A 27,020-nucleotide genomic window follows, 5' to 3' on the forward strand; every position below is an offset into this window, starting at 1 on the left:
ATAAACGTATTTCAGATGTTCTGTTGGGAATCGACGTTGACTTTCTACTTCTTTATGAGACGACAAACATCGAGACTATTCGTTTCTTTTATTTTCAGTGAATAATTATAATAGAATTAAAAAAAACAAAAAATCATCACAAAATGGCGCATTGGTCGATCAATACCTATTTGGACGAGGTTTCCAGAGCCATGGAAAATCAAGATGGTGAACTACTTGCGGATTTGGTCGGTCACAAACACCCTCATGTTGCGTCATCAAAGCTACAGTTACCTGATGCTATACATCAAACGCAACGCGTCTTTGATGCACCATTTGATGAAATGATGGCCGCTCATTTGCGCGCGGTTTGGGCGGTCGCTGAGAATGATTATTTCGAAGCTTATCAAGCACATGTTTCTGTTGTTCAGACCTTCATGAAAGTTTTTCAAGCCATGAAGGATGAAAACTGGGCGTTACCTGCACTCCATTCCGTATGTTTGAATCTCCGGTTATTTGCTTTGAATGCGGACTCGCAGCGGGTCAGTAAGAACTTGGGAAAGGAAGGAGAGATATTGGAAAAATCTGCTGAGTATTTGATGAATTGCTTTAGAGTTTGTGTGAGTGATACAAGAGCTGCCATCGAAAACTCGAAGAAATGGGGCATGTTAGGTATTGTCAACCAGTTGTTTAAGATCTACTTCAAAATCAATAAAATGCAACTTTGTAAACCCCTGATGCGTGCTATAGACAGTCTACCAATCAAAGATCAGTTTCCGAAGTCACATCTTGTGACGTACAGGTTTTTCGTTGGAAAGAAATTCATGTTTGACGGCAACTACAAACAAGCTGATGAATATTTATCGTACGCCTTTGAACATTGTTTGAAAGAGAGCAAGAAAAACAAAAGAAAAACACTCATCTACCTACTGCCCGTAAAAATGTTGTTAGGTAAGTTTTTGCTGATAATCAATTTAACCTTACGTACCATTTAAAAATTTAGGTATACAGTGAACTTTCTTTAACTCGAAACTCTATAACTCGAATGTCTCCTTAACTCGAACAAGTTTTATGGTCACTTAAGTTAACAACACTTTATAAACCTTGCTCCATAACTCTAATCTTCCATAACCTGAATACATTGCGGGCCCATGTGTGTTTTCGAGTTATGGAGACTCTACTGTATATAGGTATGATGTAGTGTTCTTTTACAACTTAATGAAAGGAAAAAGTCTGAAAAGAAGTCAAAAGCAAAAGTCGCTATTCTGCAACTTTCTCAGGATTCTTGTAAGAGCTTGTAGCAGACCATAATTGGACCTATTGGTACTTTTCTCTCTTCAGGGAAAATGCCAAGTGTGAAGCTATTAGAGCGGTTCAATTTGGAGCCATTTATTGACATTCGTGATGCGGTAACTAGTGGCAACTTGTTGAAGTTGAACGAATCGTTGGAAAACCATCAAGTGTTCTTTATCAAGACAGGCACTTATTTGATTTTGGAGAAACTGAAGATTTTGACGTACCGCAATCTGTTCAAGAAAACAAGTATTATTCTTGGCACGCACCAGCTGCCTATAGAGGTTAGTTTACATTTTATTAGCCCGGGGCCCACTTTTAAAGCTTTTAGTTAGACTGGATGGTTAAGTGGCCTGGTAGTATGCTATCATCAATGTCGCGAAAAGGAAAAATTTTTCCTTGTCTGTGAAAGATATGCTTAAGAACTTTCTTTACTCCTGGAATGTGGTTTACTAAAATATTTTATCTTTCGTTTACTTGTCTACTGTTGAGTCCGCCTTTATTGTCAGTCATAACAATCTCACCCTCCTGAAAATAGTATTTTACTGGCAATTTGACACGGAGGTTCCTAATTGGTCCTAGATTAAGAACCATCATAAGTCCGCAGTCGATTCTAAAACTTTTGAATCCAATTTGGGGCATTTTATTATGACTTATTATGACAATTTTTTCAGTACAATCCCATGCAAAGTAGATTTTTAAAATGTTTTCAAAAATAATTACGTATTATCTTAAAAGATCATATAATGTAGATAGCAAAAGTGGCGTCATTTTTAAAATTTTGTCAATTAGACTCTTCACAAAAGTCCTAAATGGCACAAAAATCTGCCATATTACCTGGTGACGTCATCAGCTACTCATTGAGATTTACTTTTTCAAACCAGGCCCAAAAGAAACTATCTGATGGCTAGAAAGATCACGAGATATTAGTGAGGTTAAGTAAATCGCTAAAATCACGACGACGGACGAAAATGTAACAGGCTCAGTTTCAACCAATCAAATTTCGTAATTTGACTAGTCTGTTACATTTTTCGTCCGTCGTCGTGATTATCCCGGTATACTTAACCTTACTATTAAAGTTTTTTTTTGACGTATGGTAAAGTATGCTAAATAAAATGTCTTCATCTAGTAATCGTAACCGTATAAAAAGTGTTAAATTAATGTTTTGTTTCTCCAGGCCTTCAGAACAGCATTGCACTTCATGGGTGAGACAGACATGGACACAGATGAGGTGCATTGCATTCTATCCAACCTCATTTACGAAGGACATATCAAAGGATACATCTCACTTCAACATCAGAAGCTTATCATCAGTAAGCAAAATCCATTCCCTGACTTCAAGAAGTAAACACTGCATTCTGCAAAGTCAAATCTCTGAGAACCAGTGAAAGTTTAAACCCTGGTGGAAGGTTGTCAACTTGTCAATTTTGTGTTAAATTGTAAACCATGGAATAAGCTAGCCCCCGAGAAGCACTTCCCATTTCTTCAAGACGGAAACCTTTCTGTGATAAACCAGAGTTTAGGGTTGGCCTTAATGGAATTTTCGTTTACTAGGAATTTCTCAGGCATTGGTAAAATATTTCTCAACTTTTTTTCATGTCTTCTTCAACAAGAACCTGTAGTATTGATCCGAACAGTTATCGCTTTTTTAATTTATTATCACATAGAAATGCATCAATTTTTACTTCGTTTTCGTTTTTTGGAACTTTTGTACATAGAATTTTTAATGATAAGTATTCAATATCGTAAGAAACTTTAAGTTGTACTTGAATCTGAATTCCAACACCCTCGCTGGGCTTTTTCGCTGCCCTTCAATCGGCTCTTCCAGAAAATGTTCGTACATGGAGGATATAGTATCCGGGGGTAGTGAAAAATCTGCAAAATTTACGTTGTCCGGGGGGTAAATTTGCTCTTTTTAAGGGTAATTTTGAGTGTCCAGGGGGTCAACTAATGCTTGTCCAGGGGGGGGGGTCAAAAGTCACAATGTCCGGGGGTGAATTTCCAAAACATTTACATCGGGGCTCCATATTCAATTTTTTTCTGGAAAAACCCAATGAAATACTAAGTTGTCTTTAATCGATTTCTTCAATCATTCTAAATGTGGATGAAAAATGCAACACAATCAATGCTAATATATATTCTCACAATCGTGCTTCTCTTATATTTTCAGTGGAACAAAATAAATAAACAAAAATATTGAACAATAACATGTCGACTTGTAACGTTGTGGTGATTAGAAAACTGCGCAAGAAATTACGACAAATCGAAAATTTATCGAAATGTGATCGAGAGCTCACTGAAGACGAACAAAGAAAGGTACCAATATTTATTTGTTTTGCTTTAGCTGCACCAAAATAAGTTTATTGCTTCAATTGCAATCTGCCTTCAAGTTTCTTCAGAAGGTCTTAGGCTTAGCCACCATATTGTGCTTTGGGATTTGCTACACCTTGAGTTGGCAATTATTTTGTTTGACCTTTTTTTAAAGTTGCATGACCTCTCAAAAAATAAAGTTATGATAATTCGTCAACTGATATCAAAATTGTGGCTTTACTTTATTTGAAGGGTATTGTCTCACTATACTATTGTCACTATTTTCATACAGAGAGTAAAATATTTTAAGTATCTCCATTCATTACGCTTTTGTATTCGTCCTCAAACTTTAAAGATTTTATCTTTTATCGTTGACTAGCCACAAAAGGTTATTAAACTTCGCATTATGTAATAAGAGGGTTATCGTACTACTCTGTTATGTAAAATGATGTAACTGTTAAAAGTTAAACGTGACCTCAATAAGGGTGCTTTTAATGAAAAGCCTCATTAAATACTCATCAACATTTCTTGAGATTGGGTTTCGTCAAAAGTCCCTCTTTCCCTTATGGCAGTTAGGTCAAAAATGAAAATATCGAAGACGTGGACACTAATAACCGTTTTCTTAACAAAAAATAGTCCTGTTTTCCCTAAGATTGGATTTTCAGCTCATTTTGATCAGGAAGATTCTGGTAGACAATTATAAGTAGCATCGGGGACGGTCAAAACTATGTCAAGTTCAAGGTATTGGGTCAAAAACTTTACTGTAAACGGGATACTTTGTGAAAATGATTAAGTTGTTTGACACGAGTTTTTATTACATAAGCCATAATTTTACAAACTATTACTTTAACAAAAAGACCAAAAACATTCCAGTGAAATTGGGAGGTCTACTTTAACGTGAAAAAAATTGGAAAGCAGGAGGATTAAGTTTAAAGATGAATTATTTTACTGTAATCCTCCTTAGAAGAAAGGGTTAAATCTTTGTTTGTTTGAAAAATAATTTTTCAAAGATTAGAACAGGATTGAAAAGGGAGTACGATTAAAGTATCAACCCCCGTCTCTTATTTCAACTCAAAAATATTTTATTATTGTTGTGGCATTGAGATTTGAAGTGATAAGAACTGAAATAATTTTTCTCTTAAAACCTTCAGATAAGCTTTAATACTTTTCAGACTTTGCATAACTTTCTTTCGTGGTGGTTACTAGCCTTTTACAGAAAAAAATACTAAATTATAATTTTTTGAGCAAGTGTGACTTGTGGAGAGTTTTTTACAAGAGCGATTTTATTGAGATTTTGAATTAACGAGAAGATGATTCGTACTTTGATGTTGGGCGCGGTCGCGTTGGACGAGATGCAATTATACAGCGGCGAACGTCACGCGAGCACGGATTCCGGGGTATTTGATGACGGACAAGTGGTGTATGATGATAGCGGACGGGTCGTGCAGAATGAAGTTTTGATGAAACCCGGTGTTGAGGTTTACCAGTCAGAAGAGGCGGAACTTGTGTACGGACAGAACGGAGAAATTACGGAAATCGAAAACAACAACAACACGATAATGACATCATCAAACGAAATGATATTGGGAAGCGAGGGTGAGGAGACCGGAACACCCGATGAATCGACGGACGAAGCGGAAGGGAGCCCACGTTCCGAAAGTGAAAGTGAGGTGGAGATCATTGACGATGATGAAGAAGAGATTGAGGAGTCTGCGGAGGAGATTGGTGAAAGCGAAAGTGAAAGTGTAGAAGAAGAATCGGGAGATGAAAATGTAAGAAATTTTTGGTTTCGTGAAAGATATCTTTATTTGTTGTTGTGTATTATTGTTTGTATCACTTCCCGCTTTTGTTGTTTTTAACTATTTTGCAAACGGGAGGTTAGGCATATACACCCTCATCTTCTCCTCATGTCCTTAGAGTGGTGGACAGTAAGCATTTAGATTCAGTGGACCGTCTGTCTAGTGTTGTTGTTTGTATCAAGCTTTCAGACAATAGTAAACAAAAATAATTCCAATGCTTGCTCTCGATTGAAGACTTAAGTTTGGGACGAGATGGAGTTTATACAAGCTCTTATTTGATTTGGTTGGTCGTTAAACAGTAATAAAACAATTTTCCTTACTTTTCCTAAAGTACGCGAGATTTTTGGCCCAGCAGCGCAGCGTAGTGGGCCTTTCATCTGCACAGTGCCCGTACGTTTGTTAGTTAGTTACGCAAAGCAATTAGGCGGTGTTCCGCGAGAGTACATATATTTTCCAGGCTAAACTCAGCGCTATAATGTAAAGGGATCGACAGGGATCGTCATAGTCAATGTTGTCTGTCGGCTAGCATACAATTATCTATCCTCTAACAAAGCCGAGCAAAGCCATATGTTGATATATGGCTGAAGACCGTATCTTGTTATTGTCTGTATTTCGTATAGTCTACCACCTACATAGACTATCTTCAACTCAACGTGGAGTGTTCAACGTGAGCTCTTTTTCTCTCAAACAAAGACTGAGAAGTAAAGAGTTCAAGAAGTAAAGAGGATAAATCAAGATTTCACTGTCACTGACTGCTGCTGCCATTCATAAAGGTAAATCTCTATTGTGTGCTCCAGTAGTATCATAAGAATATTGGCCTTTTGCAACAAGACACTCTGGCTCTGGGAAATACAAAAAATCTGCAAGGTTAATTCTCAAATCCAAAGGGCTAGGTAGGGTAAGAATCAGGCAATTCCACTTATACAAAAAGTGCAGCGCAGGTCACTATTGGGTCGTTTGGCGTCTGCTTTTATTTTGAAAATAGCTATTCTATCGATTACGTTGGTCGGTCGGTCGATACTCGAAACCAGACGATCTCAACAAACGGAACCGATGATCAAGCCAATCGAACCAGATCGAATGCAATCGAACGATTAGAATTGATTGGCCTTTTGCAACAAGACATTCTCAAATTAAGGGCTAGGTAGGAGGGGTAAGAATCAGGCAATTCCACTTACAAAAAATGCAGTGCAGGTCACTATCGGGTTGTTTGGCGTATGCTTTGATTTTGAAAACAACTATTCTATCTATTACTTCCGTCTGCCAATAATAGGGTCGGTCAGTCGATACTCGAAACCAGACGATCTCAATCGAACAGAACCGATGATTGAGCCAGATCGAACGTAAGCGAACGATTAAAATTTGATTGTTGAACGCAATCGAATCTCAATCGAATATTTGTTCGATTGAGATTTGATTGGGTTCGATTGTATTCGATTCAATGACTCGAACAAAAATCTTAATCAAGCGAATCAAATATTACCTAGAATTCGGTCGTTGGATTGAGATTCGATTGCGTTCGACAATCGAATTTCAATTCCGTTTGATTGAGATCGTCTGATCGAAATGGAGAAAAAAATTTTACTTGAGGTAGCAAAAACTTGAAATTCACCAATTTCAGTTCTAACCAAAATTGATTCTTGCCGTCAATCATTAAAAAAAGGTAATAGAAAAGGAAGATTTGCCTGGCCATCCGCCAAAATAAGTTCTTGTCAAAATTTAAAATATATTCATTCACCAAAATTCGTTCTCACGAAGATAAAAATTTTTGCTGACTTTAGTTGTTTGCCAAATTAAGTTCTTGCCAAAAAATAAAAATGTTCCCTTAAAGGTATTACTCCAGGCCATGCCTAATGATTGTACTTTTTGTTAATAAGAATCATATTTGTTTTTCTTTTTGAACAGTTTTGGACCATCATCTATATACATCAAGACTGTTATCGTACATCATATCCAGACTGATTGGTTCCCACTGATTGATTGATACCCAATCTTAAGGTGAGTTTGAATTTGATTTTCTTCAGGATTTATCATTAAAAGGCTTAAGAACCTAATGACCTAAGTGAAAATCAAGTTGTGTATTACCATTTACTGCAAAATCTTTGTGAGGTTGGGGGAAGCGTGGTAAAGAGAAGCCCATTGTTGGTTATAGTCTAGAGAAGGATTTCTTTTTTTGATTCGTAATTTTTTTTGTCCTTTTTGTTTGAAACTTTTAAAGGGATAACCAGATAAAATATGAAAATTGGCTAAAAGATTCTTTCCACGGTCCTTAGTAAGCCCTCCAAATATTTTTGAGAAATAACATTCCAGATTCATAATATGACAATTAGAAATCTCAGTTTTTCGTACCTCACACGTACCTCACGTTGAAATTCTATTGTTTTCCAGCAGAAATTAAAAATTAAAAAACCTAAATATTTCGACTTTGAAAAACAAGTAGCCTGTAAAATTTGGAGGTTTTGCTAAGGACTATGGAAGGAATCTTTGGGCTGAATTTTATTTTTTATCTGGTTATCCCTTTAAGGTAGCTGCCCTGGAAATGAGATTTTCACTTGTATTTGTAAAACATCATGATCAGATTTCATCTTGGGTTCTTTGTGTTGTGCGAAAAAATTGTGACCTACAAATGCTCCCACGCCTCAATTTTCAACAAAAAGCAAGTGTCTTCCTAAGGGGTGGACATAATTATGAAAGTCTTCCAGAACTTGGAACAAGCTTACGCTGCACTTGAGCTTTACGATTTATGAACATGGTAGTATACTCCAGTTGAACGCGACTGTTTGCGTAATTTCGTTTTTGTTTTTATTTTTCAGGGTTCATCATTCAGTGTATAGCTACTCTGGTCAATCTGGATTTATATTAGATAGGCTTGGTTATACAAAGCTAACTTGGATTTACACAGTTAACTCAGATTTAAAGGATTCCCCTCGATTCACTTGGCTCACCAGAATACACTTGGAATACTTTGTTTTACTCAGTTTATTTGGTTTTACACGGCTCAATTGATACTACTCGGCTCACTTGATATTACTCGGCTCACTTGATATTACTCGGCTCACTTGATATTACTCGGCTAACTTGATATTACTCAGCTAACTTGACACTACTCAGCTAACTTGATATTACTCGGCTAACTTGATAGTACTCGGCTCACTTGATTCAATTAACTTGTGTTTCATTTGGGTAACTCATATTTTCGAGGCTAACCCGGAATTTATGATTTTTTTTTGACATTTCATTGGTTACCACTTACTTGCTCAGCTTTTTTAAAAAACAATAGGCTATTAAAATAAATATACATTATATTTGAAACTGACGTATTTATCATTTTTTTAAATTCCCCTTTTCAAAACATGATATCAATCGAAGCATCCCGTAGTTCAATCGGCAACTTTAACGGGACAAGGCAATATGATCTCCGCTCAATTTATCGTCATTTAGTAGTCAACTCTTCTATTTCAAGCAAAACTTCAAAACTTTCTTTGTCTGTGGTCATGGTAGAACTCTCCATATCAGACAACTTGTGAAATAGTGACGGGAGATTTTTTACTATCTTTACAAAGTGACAATCAATTTTGCAAACGAAGGGTACAATTTTCCCTTCAAAAAAAGGTGGGGGGGGTGGGGTGAAATAGTGAAGGGAGATTTTTTTAGTACCATTAAAAAGTGACAATGTCTAGATATATTACATGTTAAAAACTGCTATTGATATTTACATATTCAGGAACTCTTGCTCGTCCAGTTGTTTGATCATCGATCCCTACAATGTGAAAAAAAAAACAGTAGACTCCCGGTTATTCGAAGCTCCAAGGGGGATAAGAATTTACTTAGAATAACTGAAAAATTCGTTTTAAGATTAATCAATCAATTCGTTTTAATCAATCTACTGTAAGTCATAAGATAAAACAAAAGCGGAAATTATAGAAAATCAATTTTTGCGGATTATTTTTCAAATTAATCATGTAGCAAGTATCCTTGTATTTTGTCTCTATTACAGATTTTTTTAGCTGGGCCTTCACGCCCTTGGGCGCCTTGTTATTACTTCGAATGACCAATTATTAAAGTATCTTATAAAAACTCCATCTCATCTGTTAAATTTTAAGTCTTTTGCCAGGTCTCTTCCTTGTGTTCGTCTTTCTTTAGAGTTACACATCTTTTCATGTCATGAAATATATTTGATTTTATCATCAAAATCTCTGAGGCGACGTCTCAGATTAACGTGGTTTATTTTATTGTTTCGCCTTTTTAATTGATTTTCTTTGTACCAGTAACTGTAAATTTCTTTGACCTACTCTATGAGTAGCAAAATATTTTATGATTTATTAAAGAGAAAGGTAGGAAAGGCTAGCTTTCCTCTCAACTTTGTAAAACCTTTCAACAATTGTTAGCTTTCCTCTCAGTAGTATGAAATTTCTCTCATTCAATTACAACACGCTAAGAACACTTCCTTCGTCCAATGGCCCCCTTACTCACTTTGCTAAATCAAATTGATAATCTTTCTTTCTAATATTTTTGAATGAAATCGTGCTTCTTTTTAAAAATTGATGTTTTACAAACTATGTCTATGTAACATTTTTTTTTACAATAACCGAAATTGCTTTTACATTGAAAAAAGTTTGCAAACAAGGTCTCGTAGTGTTACAAAATCATTCAAACTTTGGTCTTAATACTTGTGACGAAATTAAGACCTATTCTTTGGATCTCATACCTCTTTCAAAATGCTTTAAAAACAACCTTCTTGTGAAAGTCTTGATCGCTTGTTAATGGTTTTAACAGATCTTTTAGAATAAGTTTGATTTTGAAGTTTCATTTAGAGTGAAATGATATATTTTGATATATTTTGATGGTCTTGAAAGACCTAGATATTTTGTTGTTGGAGTTTATTTTCTCTCGATGTTCTATTTGTCTGTTTAATTTCATGTTTAGAAACGTGTTTTATTCTCAATGAAACGGAAAACACTTTTTGTTTGTCTCAACTGAAATCATGCCCACTCTTCACCAATTCATTGCAAAATCTTGCAACAGTAGTTTAGCATACTTGCTTCTACTTCTTGAAGAATTTAAAGGGATGTTTTTTGCTTGTGTTTAATTGTTCTGTACATAAGGGTGCTCAAAGTTGTTTCGTAATAGATTTTCTAATCAGGGGTTCTTGAGTCGAGTGTTTGTTTTTTTTCTGAGGTTCTCGTCTCATGATCTTTTTGCAAATCAACGGTTGATGACTCAACTTGCTTGCAAATTTCTCTGGGACTATCTTCTTGACAGATCTGAAGGCTTCTTGATTTTAGACTTTCGTTTTGGTATTTTTTTAGCCAATGATATCCCATGCTCATTAAGCTAAACACCTTACTAATGTTATATTAACTATTGATCTATCCTACCCGCAGGTTGATACCAGAGAAAGTATTCGAAGTGAGTTACAAGATCTTCTTGCAGAAGAGGAAGCAGCTATGGTCAAACTGACGAAGGAAGTGGAATTGTCTGCCCTTGAAGAGAAGAGGATCGCCAACAAGTTGAAAGATGAACACGTCATCAAAGACGCCGAGGAAAACAAACACCATATGCCGAGTAAGGGTAATCTCTTGCTAAACTTGCGGAATATATTTATATAAAAAGGGGCTAATATTAGTCCAAATTATGTCTGCAAATGCTATTAAATTAAAATGGATAAGAGTCACTAGTTACTCTATTCATTCTTGTTTCTTTCATTTGACAGATCCCGCTGAAGGATTATTAGGGATGAATGGAAATGGTGATGTTGTCTTGACAACCGAAAGCGATAACGAAATCACCAACGGGGCTGTCGAGAACGGCCATTCGTCCGCCGAGAGTGAAACAGAGGAACAACTAAATGGTGATGCGCAGACAGGCGAAGGAGAGAAGGTTGAAAATGAAGTAGCCGAACCTCAAGAACCAGAAGGAGTGCAAGAAGAGGTTGCTATGGAGACTGCAGAAGAGACTCCTTCACCCAAACCCGAAGAAACAAAAGAGGAGGTCATCGAGGTGAAACCACGCCGTTCAACGCGGATCAAGAAGGCGAAGAAAGTGAATAGCGACTTGTTTGTGGAGATGAACTTGAAAACCAATTTACTGGAGGGCCATCATCACGATGTCTGTTCTGTTGATATGTTCGGGAAATTCATCCTCTCCGCAGGGTAAGGTTTTATTGCCTATTTGGTCATATTTGTGTCGTCTTCCAATAGCTTACTGCTATATACAACCTGTATCCTGACACTCTTAGGGAGGTCCTCGTAGATTTATGGCCTAATTTTTGAACATCTCTTATCCCTTTTGTTTAGACGCGATACCAGTTTGAAATTATGGGATAGTTCAACAAATGTAGAGTTACAAAGTCTCGGAGGACACGAGAGTACCATAACTAAAGTCTTGTTTGCGACAGATCAAGATTTTGAGTCGATACCTCCAGCACTTACTGCGTCCACTGATTGCTCTGTACGCTTATGGAATCTCGATGAAGGTGAGTAAAGAAAATCTATTGGTCAGAACCGGGTACCATTCTCACCCTCAAAAACGATATTGAGTGATGGAGATACGGGTGGTTCAGAATTATCTTATATTCGCAAGGTGTAGTCGGTGTTTAGTCGACCATAGGAATTCACTTCGACCCTTTGCTTCATTATGTTTCATATCTATATTTTCGTCTTTTTTACTAAAGGCAAGATGACGAAATCGATCTACGTTTACAACACTGTCACATGCATGGACTATTCCCATGGCAACATCCTCATCGGAACTGGTAAGTGAGAACGAAAAGTAGATAAAGATTCCTTAGAATAGAAGTTATAGGGTATACGAGCCAAAATTTTCGTTATAGTGACCATGCAGTCCACTTTGTTTGCTGGGTCCATCTTTTCTTATATCTCTTAACAAATCAATTTCAAATGAAACTCCTTTACCTCAATGACTCAACGTAATCCTTGTTGTTTCCCCCCTTTAGACGGTGGCAAAATGGAAGTTTACGAATTAGAGAGTGGGCAACAGAAATTCTCTGCCAATGCTTTTGAAGGGGTTGCCATCACTGAAGTCAAGGTAACCCTTGTTTCTTTTATCGCTTTCAGAATACTCATGACGTGATATTTTATACGGTGACACCTGAAATAGCTCGGGCGTTTGTCACTAGTTTTATTGTTTGGCTTTAAAAACTAAGGGTCGTTCATTATAAAACATTACATCATGAATAGCACGAATTGGGATAATGACAATTCTAACCGTCAGTAACAAACTAAGATTAAAATGTAACTATTACAAGAACGAAAATATACGAGATTCAAGGTAGAGAAGAACGCACAAGTCTTTTCGTCAGCCGTTCAAGCTTTAATCCTTTGAAATCCCTTTTGTCATTGTTTCAGTTCTTGGATGATACGAAGGCAGTTTGTGGAGGAGCAAACGGTGTGATCAGTATTTTCAACACGAATCCAACTGGAGAAGGAGGAAAGACACTCTTCACGCTGGACGGTGACAACGTCGCTGTGGTCTCAAACACTGAAGCAAACAGTGAACCTTCCGACGCGACTACCACCACATCAAAGTTGAACATGTCAAAGATCAATTGCATGGCTGTCTTTGAAGACTTGATTGTTTATGGTGATAATGGCTACAACATTAAAATCCTCGATTATAAGAAAGGTAATTGACCTTGTTTTGGTTTACAAGGATCAGAAGGAAATTCGCTGTTTACAATTCTACAAGCCTTCTTAGAGTACTTTTGAAACCACCCCATATCAATTTCTTCTAATTACAAGCATCATTCAGACCACAAAACACCTCATGGCAAACTCGCGTTTCTATTCTCCCCAGTCCTGCTGCACAATCCAGTATGACAGGGCTGTTCCACATACCATTAAATGAACAGAGTATAATTGCTCCTTGCATTAAAACCCTTTTCTTTAGTCTACATTTTAATTTCTGATTATCATTTTTACTTTATTTTGTTGTCCATGAGTTAAAGAAAATCGTTTACAGAGAATTTTAGAAAATGAAATTGTCTGCGTCGACTGTATAACTAAGCCTCTTTAGTCAAATCACCAGAAAAATGTTTTGCTTTCTTCCAGGTGAAGTTACAAAGATCAGGAACAACTTGAAGGAGTTTTGTCCGACAGAAGCGTTACATATCGGACAGTTCCAATCATCGTCTTATTTATTCAGTGTGGGATCAGATGTTGATACGGGCGATGCTTATGTTAATAGTAAGTTTGTTTCATTAAACCTTCGGCGCGGAATTTTAGAGACCACGCACTTTCATTTAGGTATTAGCTAAAGACTTTTATCAATTTCGTGAAATCGAGGCAAACAGAACGACTTTTAAAACAATTAAAAATCTCTTCTTTTTACTACCAAGAGAATGATTTCTAAATATGTATTTTCGAAGAAGATGCATATTACTCCATCATAAGGGTTATAACCTTCAACATCTTATAACATTCTCTCTTTCCCTTCACAGTCCGTTCATTACCGGACCTCCAATACATGGGCACGATTCGGGACATCGAGACGAACAGTGGCTCAGTGACGTGCTTCACACAACAAGATATCAACAATAAACTTCATTTCGTCACTGGTGGTGCACAACTCAGGTTATGGAACCAAGTTGTCAGACGTGGAAGAAAACGAAAAAAGTGAGTCTTCAGTTTACTTTCCCATCTTCCTTTTTTGAAAAGAATACTTTACTCCTCCAAGACATAAAAGATCAAATTATTAATTGGTATCAAAAATGCCACCGACATGACTTCCCATCAAACTTGAGCCTTGTGTATCGTCTTACTAATTTCCCACGCGTGGGTCAACCCGTGGGTCAACCATCTTGGTTCGATTACAACTGATCAGACATCTGATTAGGTTACGATTACTTCATTTGTTTGCACGCCAAATATTTTTCTTGTGTGTGTTTCTCTCAAAATACGTCAAACCTTCTATAATTGTTTACTTTTACTGATTTTTGCTTTCCACGCTTGTGCAATTTCAACTTTGGAAGCATTTTTAGCAATCGTGTCTCATACTAGAGGGTTTTTCGTGTGTAAGTAAATGAAGATTAGTAAGGATTAACAAATATCGGACTCGGTATTGTTTTCTTAAATTATTATCTCGTACAAAACAATAGAAAAGCTCACGGAAATGGATTATAATCCAAAAATGGTTAAAATTCCCAAAAAACTACCAGTGCTTCTAGTGGAAAGGCCAAGAGAAACAACTTTTTTGTCTAAGAACAGCAGAAAAGCTTACAACCCGGATGAATAAGCCACGGCCAAATGTTGTGTGTGCTTACATCAGCGTTGCATCTTCTGTTAGTACGAGATACTGTAGGAGTAATTTCCAGTAAGATCCCAATCACTTGCTTCAAAATATTGCTTTCTTTCTTACCAGTTCGCCGAACGGAGATGTTGCGTACGTCCCTTGCAAGTACATCTGCAATTTCACCGACCCACGTGACTCCGAACCCGAAACGGATGACAACGAAACCGAATTGGAATCCAGCGGCGAACAAACGGGAAAATCGGAATCAATTACAGAGCGAATACCAGCCGGTAAATCATGGTGTACTATTTTGTAAAAAGAAAATTTTCTTCGGCGTTATATGTCGATCTGTGGAATCACGAAGCACCGGTGCCTCCTGATTTGACCAATGACCTTTAGGCGGAAACCAGGGTACACAACTGGTGAGGCGCCACTCAAAGAACGCTGGCAAGCGATTTTGAAGGGGTATTTTTGTACATATATTACCCCGAAATGCAGTGGCAGAGTCGTTATGTTGGACGATTATTTTTGATAAAAGAGACACCTTCTAAAAGACTCAATGAACATTTTTAAGAAAAGATGTGGAGCATCTCCCATTTGAACACTTCGTTTTTGTTTTATTTCAGCTTTTGTTAAAAGACTTTTGACAAAATTTGTACATATTATTATTTTGAAAAAGAAAAGAAAAGAAAAGAAAATGACCATAAAATAAAATCAGGAAATTGTACCACATCAATCAATACACCAAACAAAGGAAAACTTCCAATGAAGTCTCTTTTAGAAAATCTTCATGCTTCGTTTATTATCCCCAGTACCTGAAAAATGAAGACAAAATTTCAATAACATCATGATTTGTATCGATTTTCCCCTGGAATTGAAAATTTGATAGGCCCTGTAAGCGTTAGCATCCTTTAAAAGATTAATAAAATCGATTCTCAACTTTGAAAATTCTTAAATTATCCAAATTCTCTTATAAGGGAGGTTTAGATCATGAATTTTGATTTCAAGTATTTTGTTGTGGAAGGCCTCAACCCCAGCCCTCGTTTTTGGTGATTGTCGGGTCCAAGCGGACTATCTTTCCTCACCAAATTAGTCAGCTCCTTCAGAGCTTTAGCGTCGTCAACCTACCATCGGAATATCAGATTAGTATATCGACTGACCTGTTTTATTGGCATCGGTGTGGCCTACATAGTGGTCGTCTTTACAGAGGAAGATTGCGGTGGCAGAACCATCTTTACATTTCAAAGCGAAACAAGGATTGTCTCTTGAAGGTAGCATGCTACCATTTTTGATGATTGTACCCATGACTGAAATTGAGAGAGTAGTGAGTACCCAATTTTCTGGGAAACCTTATTCGATAAATTACAAGTTTTATGTAGATAGCCCACTAATCGAGGGCGATACTTTCAATATTTTCAAAATCAGCTAACTGTCAAAAGACTACTACATTGGACATTTTTTGTCGAAAATTCTCATTTCATAATAAGTATTGCTTGAAATGGCAATTTTTGTTTGAAATGAATTTTTAGTCATATATCTTAGGAAATGTGTGTTAAAAAAGCGTAGGGAAGGATTCTTACCATCACAGTCCTGGGATGCTTGGAGGGTTGGTAGCACAAAATAATAATGATCGCTTAAGATTGTCCCGAAGAAGCCACAAAATAGCAAAAGTTTTGTCAATTTCATCTACAAATATATTAGAGATAGTTTAATCAAATACCATAGAAAATTCCGTACAGAAAAGTTGATTGTCCGCAAAAAAAACACGTTCGAGATTTTAGTCAAAGCGGACATTTCAAACTAAGTGAATGTAATAATAAAATGACAAGTGATAAAAAATGTTACAGCTCCAGAAAAACCATAATTCACTACTTAAAAGCGTAGTCGAAAACCTACTGCAACCATTTTCAAGTGTTCTGAACTTGGGAAGATTTCATTAAATTTTTGACGAAGTTCGTGAGCGGATGGAAGTACCAGTTTTTTCTTTTGTTGTGAGGTTCAATGACACGTAGGTGAGAAGAAGAGTTAATCAAATCTTTCAGTTTCAATTTTCGAATGAATCTTGAATGCATTTGGGTTGGACTGTCTTTATCTTAAACATTTGGTTGTTGTTGTTGTTGTTGGTTCTCTTCCAATGAAAGTCATAATTAAAAGCTTCCATGAATTATCTGGTCGTGGCTACTTTATGAGGAGCTAGAAAGGAAATGGGTTTCCCATAGGTTTTTAAATTGCAATATAATTTTGTTATTCTAAACAGTGGCCTTTATTGTTCAACTAAAATTGCAGACGTTGTAGCTATGGTGAATTTTCACTTCCAGCATTAGTTGCTTTCAATGGACGCTTTAGAATTCCATGAGTAAAGGATCGAATTGGAAGGAGAAATTAAGTTTCGTTTCATTTCTCTTTAAGATTGTTAACCAAGTGTTACTTTTCTTTTATGAGACCAAAACGAAATCAGAAACTTTTTCTTCCTTTCACAAGGGATTGATAGACGCGAAGCGAATTCGATATATCTTAAAAATCTTTTTTTCATCAAGATGGACTATAGTAGTTCTTCTACTTTGCTAAAGAAATAAGAGATTTTTTATTTAGAATAAAACGAACATATTTCAGATAAATAATATATTTACAAGCGCGATATTTAAATTCTTGAGCCTTTGCAATATGTTGAAATAAATATTTTCTACAGGCTGTAACATAAAAAACTAAAAAAATGTCTAGTGGTGGTACTCTTTAACGGATTTGACTTCGTCCAGCGAAGCGCTTTACTTTGAAGCTCTCTCCTAACCAGCTCCTTCGACATGCGAACAACATGTACTACAATATGTTAACCGTCGAAAACCACTATTTTTCTTTTCTCATTGTGAATGTTTTCTCCTAAATGGAACCCAGACCCTTCTTCATTGTGATTGATCGGTGGAGGTGTCGGGTAGGTCCTTTCTGTGGACGATCTTCTTGTGGTTGGTATAGTCGGTGTATGTGTTGTTGTTCTTGTAGTTTTTGTTGTTCGGATTGTTTTCGTTGTCCGGGATGTTGTCGGGGTTGGTTTCGGTGTTGTGGTTTGAAGGTCATCACCATCGGGATCGGTACACAAATAAACGGCCGAATATATCCCTTTCTTGCATTTCAAACCGTAGCATGGGTTACCATCAGAAATCCACACGTCACCGTCTAAGATGGTCACTCCAGCGACTGTTGGGAAAAGAAAATAAGGGTGTAAATTATTGAAGAAGGTTTTGATGAACAGAGGAGGAATATCGATATCCTCTCAAAGAAAGGTGGAAAACAGACAATCTGTAAATCTGCGTAGCTTATGACATCTTAGATATCATTTGTGAAATTTTATAAGCACGATAGTGTTGTCAAAGAATCTTTATGTAATATATGAAAATGAAAGTACTTACTTTCACAGTCGTTGCTAACTGCTTCTGAAGGTAGAACCCACGGCCTCGCTTCAATTTGATTGGTCGAAAATAACACCACAGCTAACGAGAAGATGAGGTTGTTGATTGCGGTTGCCATTTTCTTTATCTGAAAAAGGAAGAACGAATCTGTCAGGGCAGCTCAGCGAAAGTGCTATTGGCAAAAGTCAGAAACGTAAAGCTTTCACCGTTTCACGGCGAATAATCTTAATTATGATAATCGTGATGTAATGTTTTATACGGAAGCACCTAAAAGACCGGTAGTATTTGCCACTGTTTTTGGATATAAACAATTAAACTAGTTGCAGACGCCCGGGCTATTTTGAGTGCTTCTGTATAAAGCATTACGTAAAATTGAATATCAGAATTGAAGTCTAAGCTACAGGTGGAATTGATTAGACACTCCAAAAAATCATAAAATATATTTAGTTGATAAGTACTCATCAAATGTATTCAGTTCTTTGTTCTTCAAAACAAAAATTGAAAAGTATGATATTGATTAAATATCCTTCGACTGAACCCGCCTTCATAATATTAATTTTCAAAGTTATTTGATTTTAAAAGTCTAATTGCAATATTGAAACCGTGACCACCAACCAACTTACCTTCAAATTTAGATTTAGGTCTTTGATACTTTTTAAATATCCCTTGAGACACGTTGAAGTTTATTCTTCGAAGGTCGTAATTGTTTAATGTCGTTTTAGAGAAATGCAGCCATTTATATACCATGGGAACTAAACTACGTGAAAAGCTTAAGTGCTCGTGAAATTCAAAATATCTCAAGAATTTAGGGTTTCATTTGCGAAGGTTTTAAATGAGTCGATTATCTGAATAAGGTCAATTTGCTCAAACTGTAATTGAATCTGTGCAAAGAATTTTTTGCCGGCCCACACAAAAATGGATAAAATTGAAATGAAAATTTATTGTATGCTTTCTGTCAATATTGATTCTAAGTCATATGTCGCTCTCACACACTTGAATTTCCTTAAATATACGAATAATTCGATGCCATGCTTATTCCTTTAATTAGCTATACGATAACTTGATTTTCTGGATTCAAACTTTTTGTTTTGGGAATTTTCCAAGTTAGCCTTACAGCGCATCTCATCGGATTTTGCAATGAAATACTCATATTCATAGTAAGAGGATTTGACACGTGTGTCACTTAATGAAATGCGGCCCACACACCCACACACTTTACGATTATTCTCAGTTACTAATCTCAGCTTAGAGAGAATTTTCTCATTCAGACATTTTTAGATTTTCCTACTCATTTGAAAACATTTTAAAATGCAAACTCATTGTAACTGGGTTTTGGTTTGATACTGAAGCCATGAACTTTGTGCTTTCGATCTATTCAGGTAGCCTCAAGTTTTGGAGATTAAGCGAAAACGAATTTCAACCTTTGCACTCAAGTGACCAGCAAATCTCGGGATTTTCAATTTCTAAAGTAACCTTTGACCTTACTCACAAATCTATAAACAGGCTGATCGTTGGACGTTTAAAAATTAAATCTAGCCTGTCAGTCATTTGAAAGATGATTACTTCTCCAAAGTAAATATCGACCCCACGGTATTAAAACTCTATCGGATATATTCAATCTTTGTACTTTCACAGCTAATGATCTTTGACACAAAACTGGTAATTATGAACCCCTTACGTCACTCCTAATTTAAAGAATCCTGAAGTAAAGTTGCCGATTCTCTAGCGCTTAAAAAAAACATACTGTACTCAAGATATTATCTGTCCAGTTTCATCTGCATAAAGGTTTTTTTACAAGCATTTTATTTTCAATAGTTTTGATAGTGAAAAGAAAAGGTTTTCACTTAAAAGTCCTAACCATTATCCTGGTTGACCATTTTGTGAGCATTGAGATGGTGAAGGGAGGCAGCGTTAAAAACCGTGGTCAACATTCCGAATGAGAATTCAAATAATTCGCTTACCTTTTCAGGTTCAATGTAAATAATAACAAACCAAACTCAATCAGACGGCTCCACTCTGTGATGTTCTCCTTAATCCAAAAATATCGACGAAACCTTCCCTTTTCAAGACAAAACGTCCGATTTTTCTTCGGTTCAAAATTTTTGAAGAAATATCGAGAAATATTTTTCGTGCCTTCCCATCAAACTTTATTGTATGATCAGAAAATTGTGTTTGCTCGTAATAAGGTGAATTATATTCACTTATTGATTTGATTCGATTGTTCTTTACTTCTTGCTGGCAGCTGTATCTACCAAACCTTCCCCTTTTTTCAAGGTTTTGATGCTGGTAGAAGAGTGTTTGTTAAGTCATTGTACCAATGATGCAATCTTCTTCTTCTTTATTTACATGAATGTGGTCAATGAAGGCGTTGTACTATTTTTGAAATGTGCGTGGTATTTATGTTTCCCGTGAAATCTCGCCGAAATTCGCTGGTTTACAGTTTTTTAGGGAAATTCCAAACAAAGCTAGGAACCTAAAGACCTTATACAAGGTGTCCATGAAAGAAAGAGGAAATAGAGAAATAGTATAACATTTGAAAGAAATAGACACAATCTAGGATTATTGTAATTTACGTAATCAGATTCGGTCTTTTTAATTTTTGTTCTGTTAGTTACAATGGAATATGGTCATAACTCCTGAACCAATTGAGATTTTTGACTCTAAATACTGAATGAAAATTATTAATAAAACTTCCAAAAAAGGCAAAAATCGCGCAAGACACCTTATGAGTATGACTATATGATAATCGGTAGATTGTAAGATCCTTTTAAGGCTCTGTAAACACCCGATTTCTTAGGAAAATGGACAAAAATACTCAAAGAACATGTTAGGAACAATTTAGGCTTGAAACTCAAAAGTTAAGGAGATGTTTCAAAAGTTTTGGATGTTCTATTAAAAAAAGTGTGTTGAGTCCGCAATGAACTGCTGTTTCTTGTGTCGGGAACAAGGTTTTAAAGTGGCGCCATTTTTGAAATTTCTTCTGATTGGAGAAGCGATTAAGTAAAATGGCGCTTTGCGATATAGTTTACTCATTTTCTGTGTAACAAAGAGAGTTTGTTTTAAAAATTCGGTACAATAGAAGAACTCTTCATTTTCTTACAGCAGCTATTTCTGTGCGGCTTCAAGCAAAGGTTTTTCCAATCAGGAAAACCAGATATTTTAACGTTGACATTTTTATTTCTGTGTTAAAATCAATCATAAACTGCTATGGTTAGATATAGGGTGGAACAAGATTGAGCTTTCCATTTGAAACTTCAGCAGATATAAAGTTTAATGGATATCAATGGGTAGATGAAAACGAAACTGACTTTTTGAACATGTCAAACAAAAGAAACAGTTCATGCTGAACGTGAGAAAGTATGGAAAGGAAGAATATTCATTTTGAGGATGGTGATCAAAGTGAGTCTCTACAGGGAGAAGAAAAACATTTCAATGAGGAAATTCACGACACAAGATGTTGTACGGCAAAGAAAAGACATCGATCAAAATCAACGACATTACCATCACGAAAGCCGTTAAAATATCGGTCATACATTACGCATTGTTAGCGCTTGTTATTACGTGTATCATCTTCAGAGCTCAACAATCCAACAAAAAAACCGATAGTCAACAATTACAAAACTTCTTCTTTTCACTACAAAATGACACTGAAAGCCAGCAAGAAATCAAATTTGATAACTGTGCATATTTTGTTGATGTACCGGCCACTGTATTGCCGTGGCAACCGTTTGAGATCAACATTCGATACAAAAAGAGCCCAAAGATGGAATGCACGTTCGATGACCAGGACGGAGGCTCCGTTTTTCGTGTCCAGTTGTACAGCATTTACGAGATGAGCAGCCAGACCATAGTCTACAAAGGGAACGGTACTTACTATGTAAACATCACTCTGACCATCCCAACCAAATATATCGCTATGGTCTTTGTGACGTATGTACATCATCAGGGAGAAGAGACGCGGCGCCACGTTAACCCGTTGCTAAGGCAACTACGAGGAAGCCCTTTCGAATTACTAGTTCTGAATAGAAATCAATCAAGTCCTCCGTTAGGATATTCAAAGTACTGCAGTCGAAACGAAAGTGGGGTAGTGGCTGGACGTTGGGTGAAATGCGGCGCTATTTTCCCAAAAGTTGAGCAATGTGGACCTTGGCAAAGTGCGGAGTTTGACTTTGATAAAATCAACGGTTTCCATTGGTTACCTTACACGTGTCAGTATCATTCGTTTACCAACGATGAAATGAAGAAATGTTTTGCCAAGAACGGTTGGGACAGTATTGTGTTTGCAGGAGATTCGCACATGCGCTACAGGGCGTATCATTGGGCGTCACGTTTGTACGGAGGGTGTACTTCGTGCGTGAAAACACATATTCAAATGATTTTTGAGAAGACGCCCCGCATTGAGTGGATTTTCGATGCACGTGGAACGCGATTACCGTTAAGCTTCCACAATATCAGTCTCCCTTTCGAAAAATATATTCATCAGAAAGTTCGCCGTTCAAAATTTTCAAAACCTTTCTCTCAGACAGCATTGAAAAGCCAACTATTTTTATTAAACTTTGGCCATTGGGTTTTACGTGAAAGCCTTGATCGTGAGTTCATGGAAAAGAAATTGCATGCGTACGGCCGCGCGGCTCAAAAACTGATCGCTCAAAAGAAAGTTGTAATATGGGTCAACACAGTCAGTTTACCTTGGAGAATGGATCGAGCCGTTAAAAATTGGCGGGAAAACACTTCCCCATATCGGGTCAGACATTTCAATCAGATAGCCGATCGCATTTTATCGGGTTACGGTATCCCGATTGTTGACGCTTATTCCGTTTCGGATTCAAGAATCGGAGCTACTCACGATCAGACACATTTTACGAAAAGGATGCCGGGAAATGAATATGGCGGAGTTGTCGAAAATGCGATTTCAAATATTATTTTCAACAAACTATGTAATAAATGAAGCAAAACAATTCTCATTAGGTATCATTAATTTTGTAAAAATCTTTGTAAATAATTTCTTAGATTCAAAAACATTTGAAAATATTCTTCCATACACACGAGGAGCTTGCTTATTGTTTTACACAACGAAAATAACAAAGAAATTCGTGAAAATTTGGTATCGTGGACTCTCGACGCAAATTTATTCGAGTTAAGGAAATTTTGAGTTATGGAGTAAGGTTGGTAAGGTTTATAAAACATTTTCAAATGAGGGTACTAGAAAACTTGTTATAGTTAATGAGACATTCGAGTTACAATAGAGATTCCATTCCATGATATATTTTTCTCTATATAATTTTCTTTGGTGCAAAACCTTCCTGCTTAAGTAAAAAAATCTGACAATATGATGACGTCATAATCTTATAAACTTCTGATAAAGTCTTATACGAAATGATATGATATGAGAGAGACCGCAAACTTTGTATATATGCTGGTTTTATGTGTAAAGAGCTATGGTCTGTTTCATGGTGGAGTGGGAATGTCGCTCGCTTCGATGGTCGTTTTGATTGGGAGTATACCCAACGACGGCGTTTATTTTGGATTAAGTTAAATTCATTATGAAACTTTTTGAGCTCCTGGAAATATGTATGTTCTCGATTAACGAACAATTAAATTAGATCCTATTTTAAATTAGTCATAGTCTTTATCACGTTCAATGCGATCATTTTTCGGAAATCGAAAATTTGACCTCTTGGTATTTCTTCGAAAGTTTGACTTTCCAAGGCTCTGGCCTGTTTTTTACTTCAAATTCCTTCAAATTGTAAATCAAACAACGCAGAGATTTTCGTAGATTTCAAAAATGCAATAAAAAAGCAAGCAGAAGTTTCCTTTGATGTAAACCTGCATTTTGACCCCTCTACTACAAGCATACGCGTAGTTGGCAACAAAACGTGTTAACGAGACCTCATGAAAATCTTTTATGAGCTCTTATGGGTGTTTTTCATCATCAGACATGAGATGGAGGTGATTTGAACAGTTTTTGAGGTTCTTTGACATTTTTCATTGGACGTTATGTAATATGTTCGCTCTGCCTTTTTTTCGAAATTTAATCTCTTGGAATTTCTTCGAAAGTTTCACTTTTAGAGGTTACTTTTGTCTAAGTTTTGCTCAAAATGCCTTTAATTTGTATATAAGTCTGACGCAGAATTTTACGTGGAATTTAAAATGCAATAAAAAAGCAAAATCTTCTGCTTATCAAAAGAAATGGCTACAAGAGTATGCTTTCATATTCATGATGAAACTAGCCAAAAAAATTAAGAACATGCTAAGAATATCACCATCATGGAACATGGTAACTGAACCTAAGAATGTTATTTTTAGAGCAATTTACCTGTTACACGCTTTTTTTTTAATAAGAATGGTGTTTTTTCATTTCATCATGGATATTCTTAACTTTTTGGCGAAAATCATCCAAAAATATTCTTACGGTATTCTTAGGTTAAGATCGAAATTGGCAATCTACAGGTTAAAATGCATTAAAAATAGCATTCTTAGGTTCAGTTGCTAAATTCCATGATGGCAATATTCTTACCATATTCTTAATTTTTTGGCCATTTTCATCATGGACATTCTTATAAAGTGTATTCTTATAAAAAAAAAAGCGTGTAATTGCCAATTATCCCCCAGCAATGCTAGAAGTTTTCATAAAAATGCCAAATTTTGACTTTGGGGTGTGTATTACATGCTAGATTTAGACTGGGTTTGGATCCTACTCTAAGAATACCATAAGAATACTTTCGGATGATTTCCCCCAAAAAGTTAAGAATATCCATGATGGAATGAAAAACCACTATTCTTATAAAAAAGATGTAAATTATTGATTGGGATAGAGATCTTCGATTAATGGGAGAGTAGGTTATTCTTATTCTAAACCACACCCCTGTCTCATTATCCCAGTGGATATATGGCCCACCGGACTTTGATACGAGGCAGAAAGAGAAATTTTGCTTAAATTCAATACGTCAGAATTATTTTCACGCGCAGTCGCCGAGTTTTGTAACAACAGAATCTTTGTTGTTAAGTTTGAAACATATTTTATATTGACTTGAAGGAAAGTGTTAACACATTTAAAGGATTATTTGTTCGCCACTTTCTTTTACTCTCATCTATCTTGACTTGTTTATGAGAAAGAAATTGTTTGGAGTTGATCGTGTTAGCTTGATGACTGGCTTTGATAAAAAAATTTCAAGATAAAATCAATAATGAGTTTATTTTGTTTTGAGTCTCATTTTGGAAGACTGAGCGCGATTATTTTAAGGAATACCAAAACCTTTGGACGGATGGTATGAACATGTTTTTGCGTAATTTTCGATGTTTGGGGACGATTTTTTAGCTGGTATTTGGTATAGAAACTGTAGAAGTGGTAGATCTGAACGTTTTTGGGGGGTAAAAATCATCTGTCCTTATGAGTATGAGTCGCTCGTCATCATCCAGGACTGCAACTATTTGATATTTGATACACGCTTTTTTTAAATGTTTTTTTCCATTTCAAACCCTGTCTAAATCTAGCATGCAATACCTACCTCCAGTTTAAACTTAGCATCTTTGTGAAACCTTTTAACATTGCTTGGCAATAATTGGCAATTGGAATTCTTACCCATATTTTTAATTTCTTGGTCAATTTCATCATAAATATTCTTATAATAAAAAAGCGTGTATTATCACCATTGTTCGACCATAGGCACTTGAAGTCAACCTTGTCCCCGTGTACACCAGGCTTTACATTTACGTTATAAACGATGCTATTGTCCGTTTAGAGGGTCAGTAAACGCGGGAAAGTAATATATGCGCAGAGTCAGGGCGTCAGGGCGATTTACGGGAAAAATAGTGGCAGTAGACACCTCCGCCACGAACTGAACTCCGTTTTCAAATTTAACCCGCCTCCTGAATTATTCCGGAGGAATAATAATAGGATCGTCTATTTACGCTACTGATTGATGCCAGAGAATACCCTGTTGGCTGGTGCAGAGATGGGATAGTATCAGCGATTTTTACATCTGTAAAACCTGCCGACCTCTCTCCCCTGCATACACGTTTCTTTATAAGAACAAACTATATGAGAACGTAAGGCTTTGATGGCAAAATGCTAAGAACAAGTTTAGAACAAGGCTTTGTGGACTCTAAAGCACCCAGTTTTTTTAGGAAAATGGACAAAAATACCCACAAATGGTCAAAATAAGAACGTTTTAAGTACATTTTTGGGCTTAAAACTCGAAAAGTTAAAAGCATTCAAAGAGTTTGGAAAAATCTTTGGCGCTTTTATAAAAAACGGGTGAAACTTAGACAGTGAGATGTCTGGCTAACAGACAAACACGGAACATATTTTCTTGATTCATTCATTAGTTTCAATTGATTGGCTATTTCTCTCTAACGAGCTCATAATAGATATATAATTATCGGGCTGTAACCACCAGTAATTGTAAGTTTTTCAGATGATATTTTCAAAGAGATGTTTCCCAGAAGAGAGAAATGTGAGAGGTTTAATAACGATCATCACAGGTCGTTAATCCTTCTTTGATGAAAAATTAATTAAAATGAGATTTTCTGTGGAAATGTATCGCCACTGTTACAATGCTTGTTTCTGAACTGTGAGAATATCAGTGTATCGTTCTTGTAATTTTTTGATATTAAGTACAAATAAATATTAGTGGTATGATGTGTTTTAGAGTTCTTGTTTTTCATTTATGTAGTGGCCATCACGGACCATCACTTCTCGATTCAAGCAAAGGGGTTGTCAAGTCTTTTCCGTCAGGTGTAATCAGTCAGACTCGTAGACCCGAGATATCCGTTATAAGCCATGGACGAGAGTCAGAGGTTGGTTTTCCGAACTTTCAAGGTCTTCTTTACTTCTACCAACTTCTTTTTTCTAAGGGGCTTCTAACTACCAACTTTTCGTTCAGTCACTTCTTTGGTGAAAGCCACTCTCCTGTTTGGATTAATTCAACTTCTGATGACGTCATCATCATCACCATCGCATGTTGTTCTAATTATTTTAGTCGAC

At 36.3% G+C, this 27,020-nt stretch overlaps 5 protein-coding genes and 2 long non-coding RNA genes across 8 annotated transcripts in view; 5 read left to right on the plus strand and 2 right to left on the minus strand.

Moving 5' to 3' along the window:
- Positions 1-98: 98 nt before the first annotated feature.
- Positions 99-3,031, plus strand: LOC136805550 (PCI domain-containing protein 2-like). Its single transcript, XM_067062119.1, has 3 exons — positions 99-930; positions 1,321-1,556; positions 2,450-3,031. The coding sequence occupies exons 1-3, from the start codon at positions 144-146 to the stop codon at positions 2,618-2,620; spliced, it is 1,194 nt and encodes a 397-aa protein (XP_066918220.1). The 5' UTR covers positions 99-143; the 3' UTR covers positions 2,621-3,031.
- A 477-nt stretch (positions 3,032-3,508) lies between these two features.
- LOC136805556 (uncharacterized) overlaps positions 3,509-27,020 on the plus strand; it is a 36,658-nt gene continuing 13,146 nt past the window's right edge. The window contains exon 1 of the mRNA XM_067062124.1: positions 3,509-3,588. The gene's annotated coding sequence lies outside the window, so the exon portion shown is untranslated. The remainder of the gene's footprint in view (positions 3,589-27,020) is intronic.
- On the plus strand, positions 3,588-15,344 carry LOC136805557 (F-box/WD repeat-containing protein 7-like). Of its 2 annotated transcripts, none has more exons than XM_067062126.1 (10): positions 3,588-5,354; positions 10,766-10,946; positions 11,095-11,533; positions 11,678-11,856; positions 12,055-12,135; positions 12,337-12,428; positions 12,749-13,025; positions 13,451-13,585; positions 13,840-14,014; positions 14,760-15,344. In XM_067062126.1, exons 1-10 carry the CDS (start codon positions 4,893-4,895, stop codon positions 14,944-14,946), a joined length of 2,208 nt encoding a protein of 735 aa, XP_066918227.1. In that variant the 5' UTR covers positions 3,588-4,892; the 3' UTR covers positions 14,947-15,344. The 2 variants fall into 2 exon arrangements, with proteins under 2 accessions (XP_066918227.1, XP_066918226.1); XM_067062125.1 differs by having other exon boundaries at positions 4,753-5,354; positions 10,766-10,952.
- Positions 6,082-8,697, plus strand: LOC136805554 (uncharacterized). The gene is made up of 3 exons (XR_010846418.1): positions 6,082-6,154; positions 7,287-7,379; positions 8,195-8,697. It is a non-coding gene; the product is annotated as an uncharacterized lncRNA (long non-coding RNA).
- Positions 15,280-15,872, minus strand: LOC136805559 (uncharacterized). Its single transcript, XR_010846419.1, has 2 exons — positions 15,791-15,872; positions 15,280-15,445 (listed from the first exon to the last, which is right to left on the minus strand). It is a non-coding gene; the product is annotated as an uncharacterized lncRNA (long non-coding RNA).
- On the minus strand, positions 17,347-18,192 carry LOC136805564 (uncharacterized). Its single transcript, XM_067062130.1, has 2 exons — positions 18,035-18,192; positions 17,347-17,822 (listed from the first exon to the last, which is right to left on the minus strand). The coding sequence occupies exons 1-2, from the start codon at positions 18,150-18,152 to the stop codon at positions 17,458-17,460; spliced, it is 483 nt and encodes a 160-aa protein (XP_066918231.1). The 5' UTR covers positions 18,153-18,192; the 3' UTR covers positions 17,347-17,457.
- On the plus strand, positions 21,272-23,297 carry LOC136805555 (uncharacterized). Its single transcript, XM_067062123.1, has one exon. It carries the CDS (start codon positions 21,489-21,491, stop codon positions 22,980-22,982), a length of 1,494 nt encoding a protein of 497 aa, XP_066918224.1. The 5' UTR covers positions 21,272-21,488; the 3' UTR covers positions 22,983-23,297.

Source organism: Clytia hemisphaerica, unplaced genomic scaffold, assembly GCF_902728285.1.
Source record: "Clytia hemisphaerica strain Z4C2 unplaced genomic scaffold, Clytia hemisphaerica genome assembly, whole genome shotgun sequence".
NCBI lineage: Eukaryota > Metazoa > Cnidaria > Hydrozoa > Leptothecata > Clytiidae > Clytia > Clytia hemisphaerica.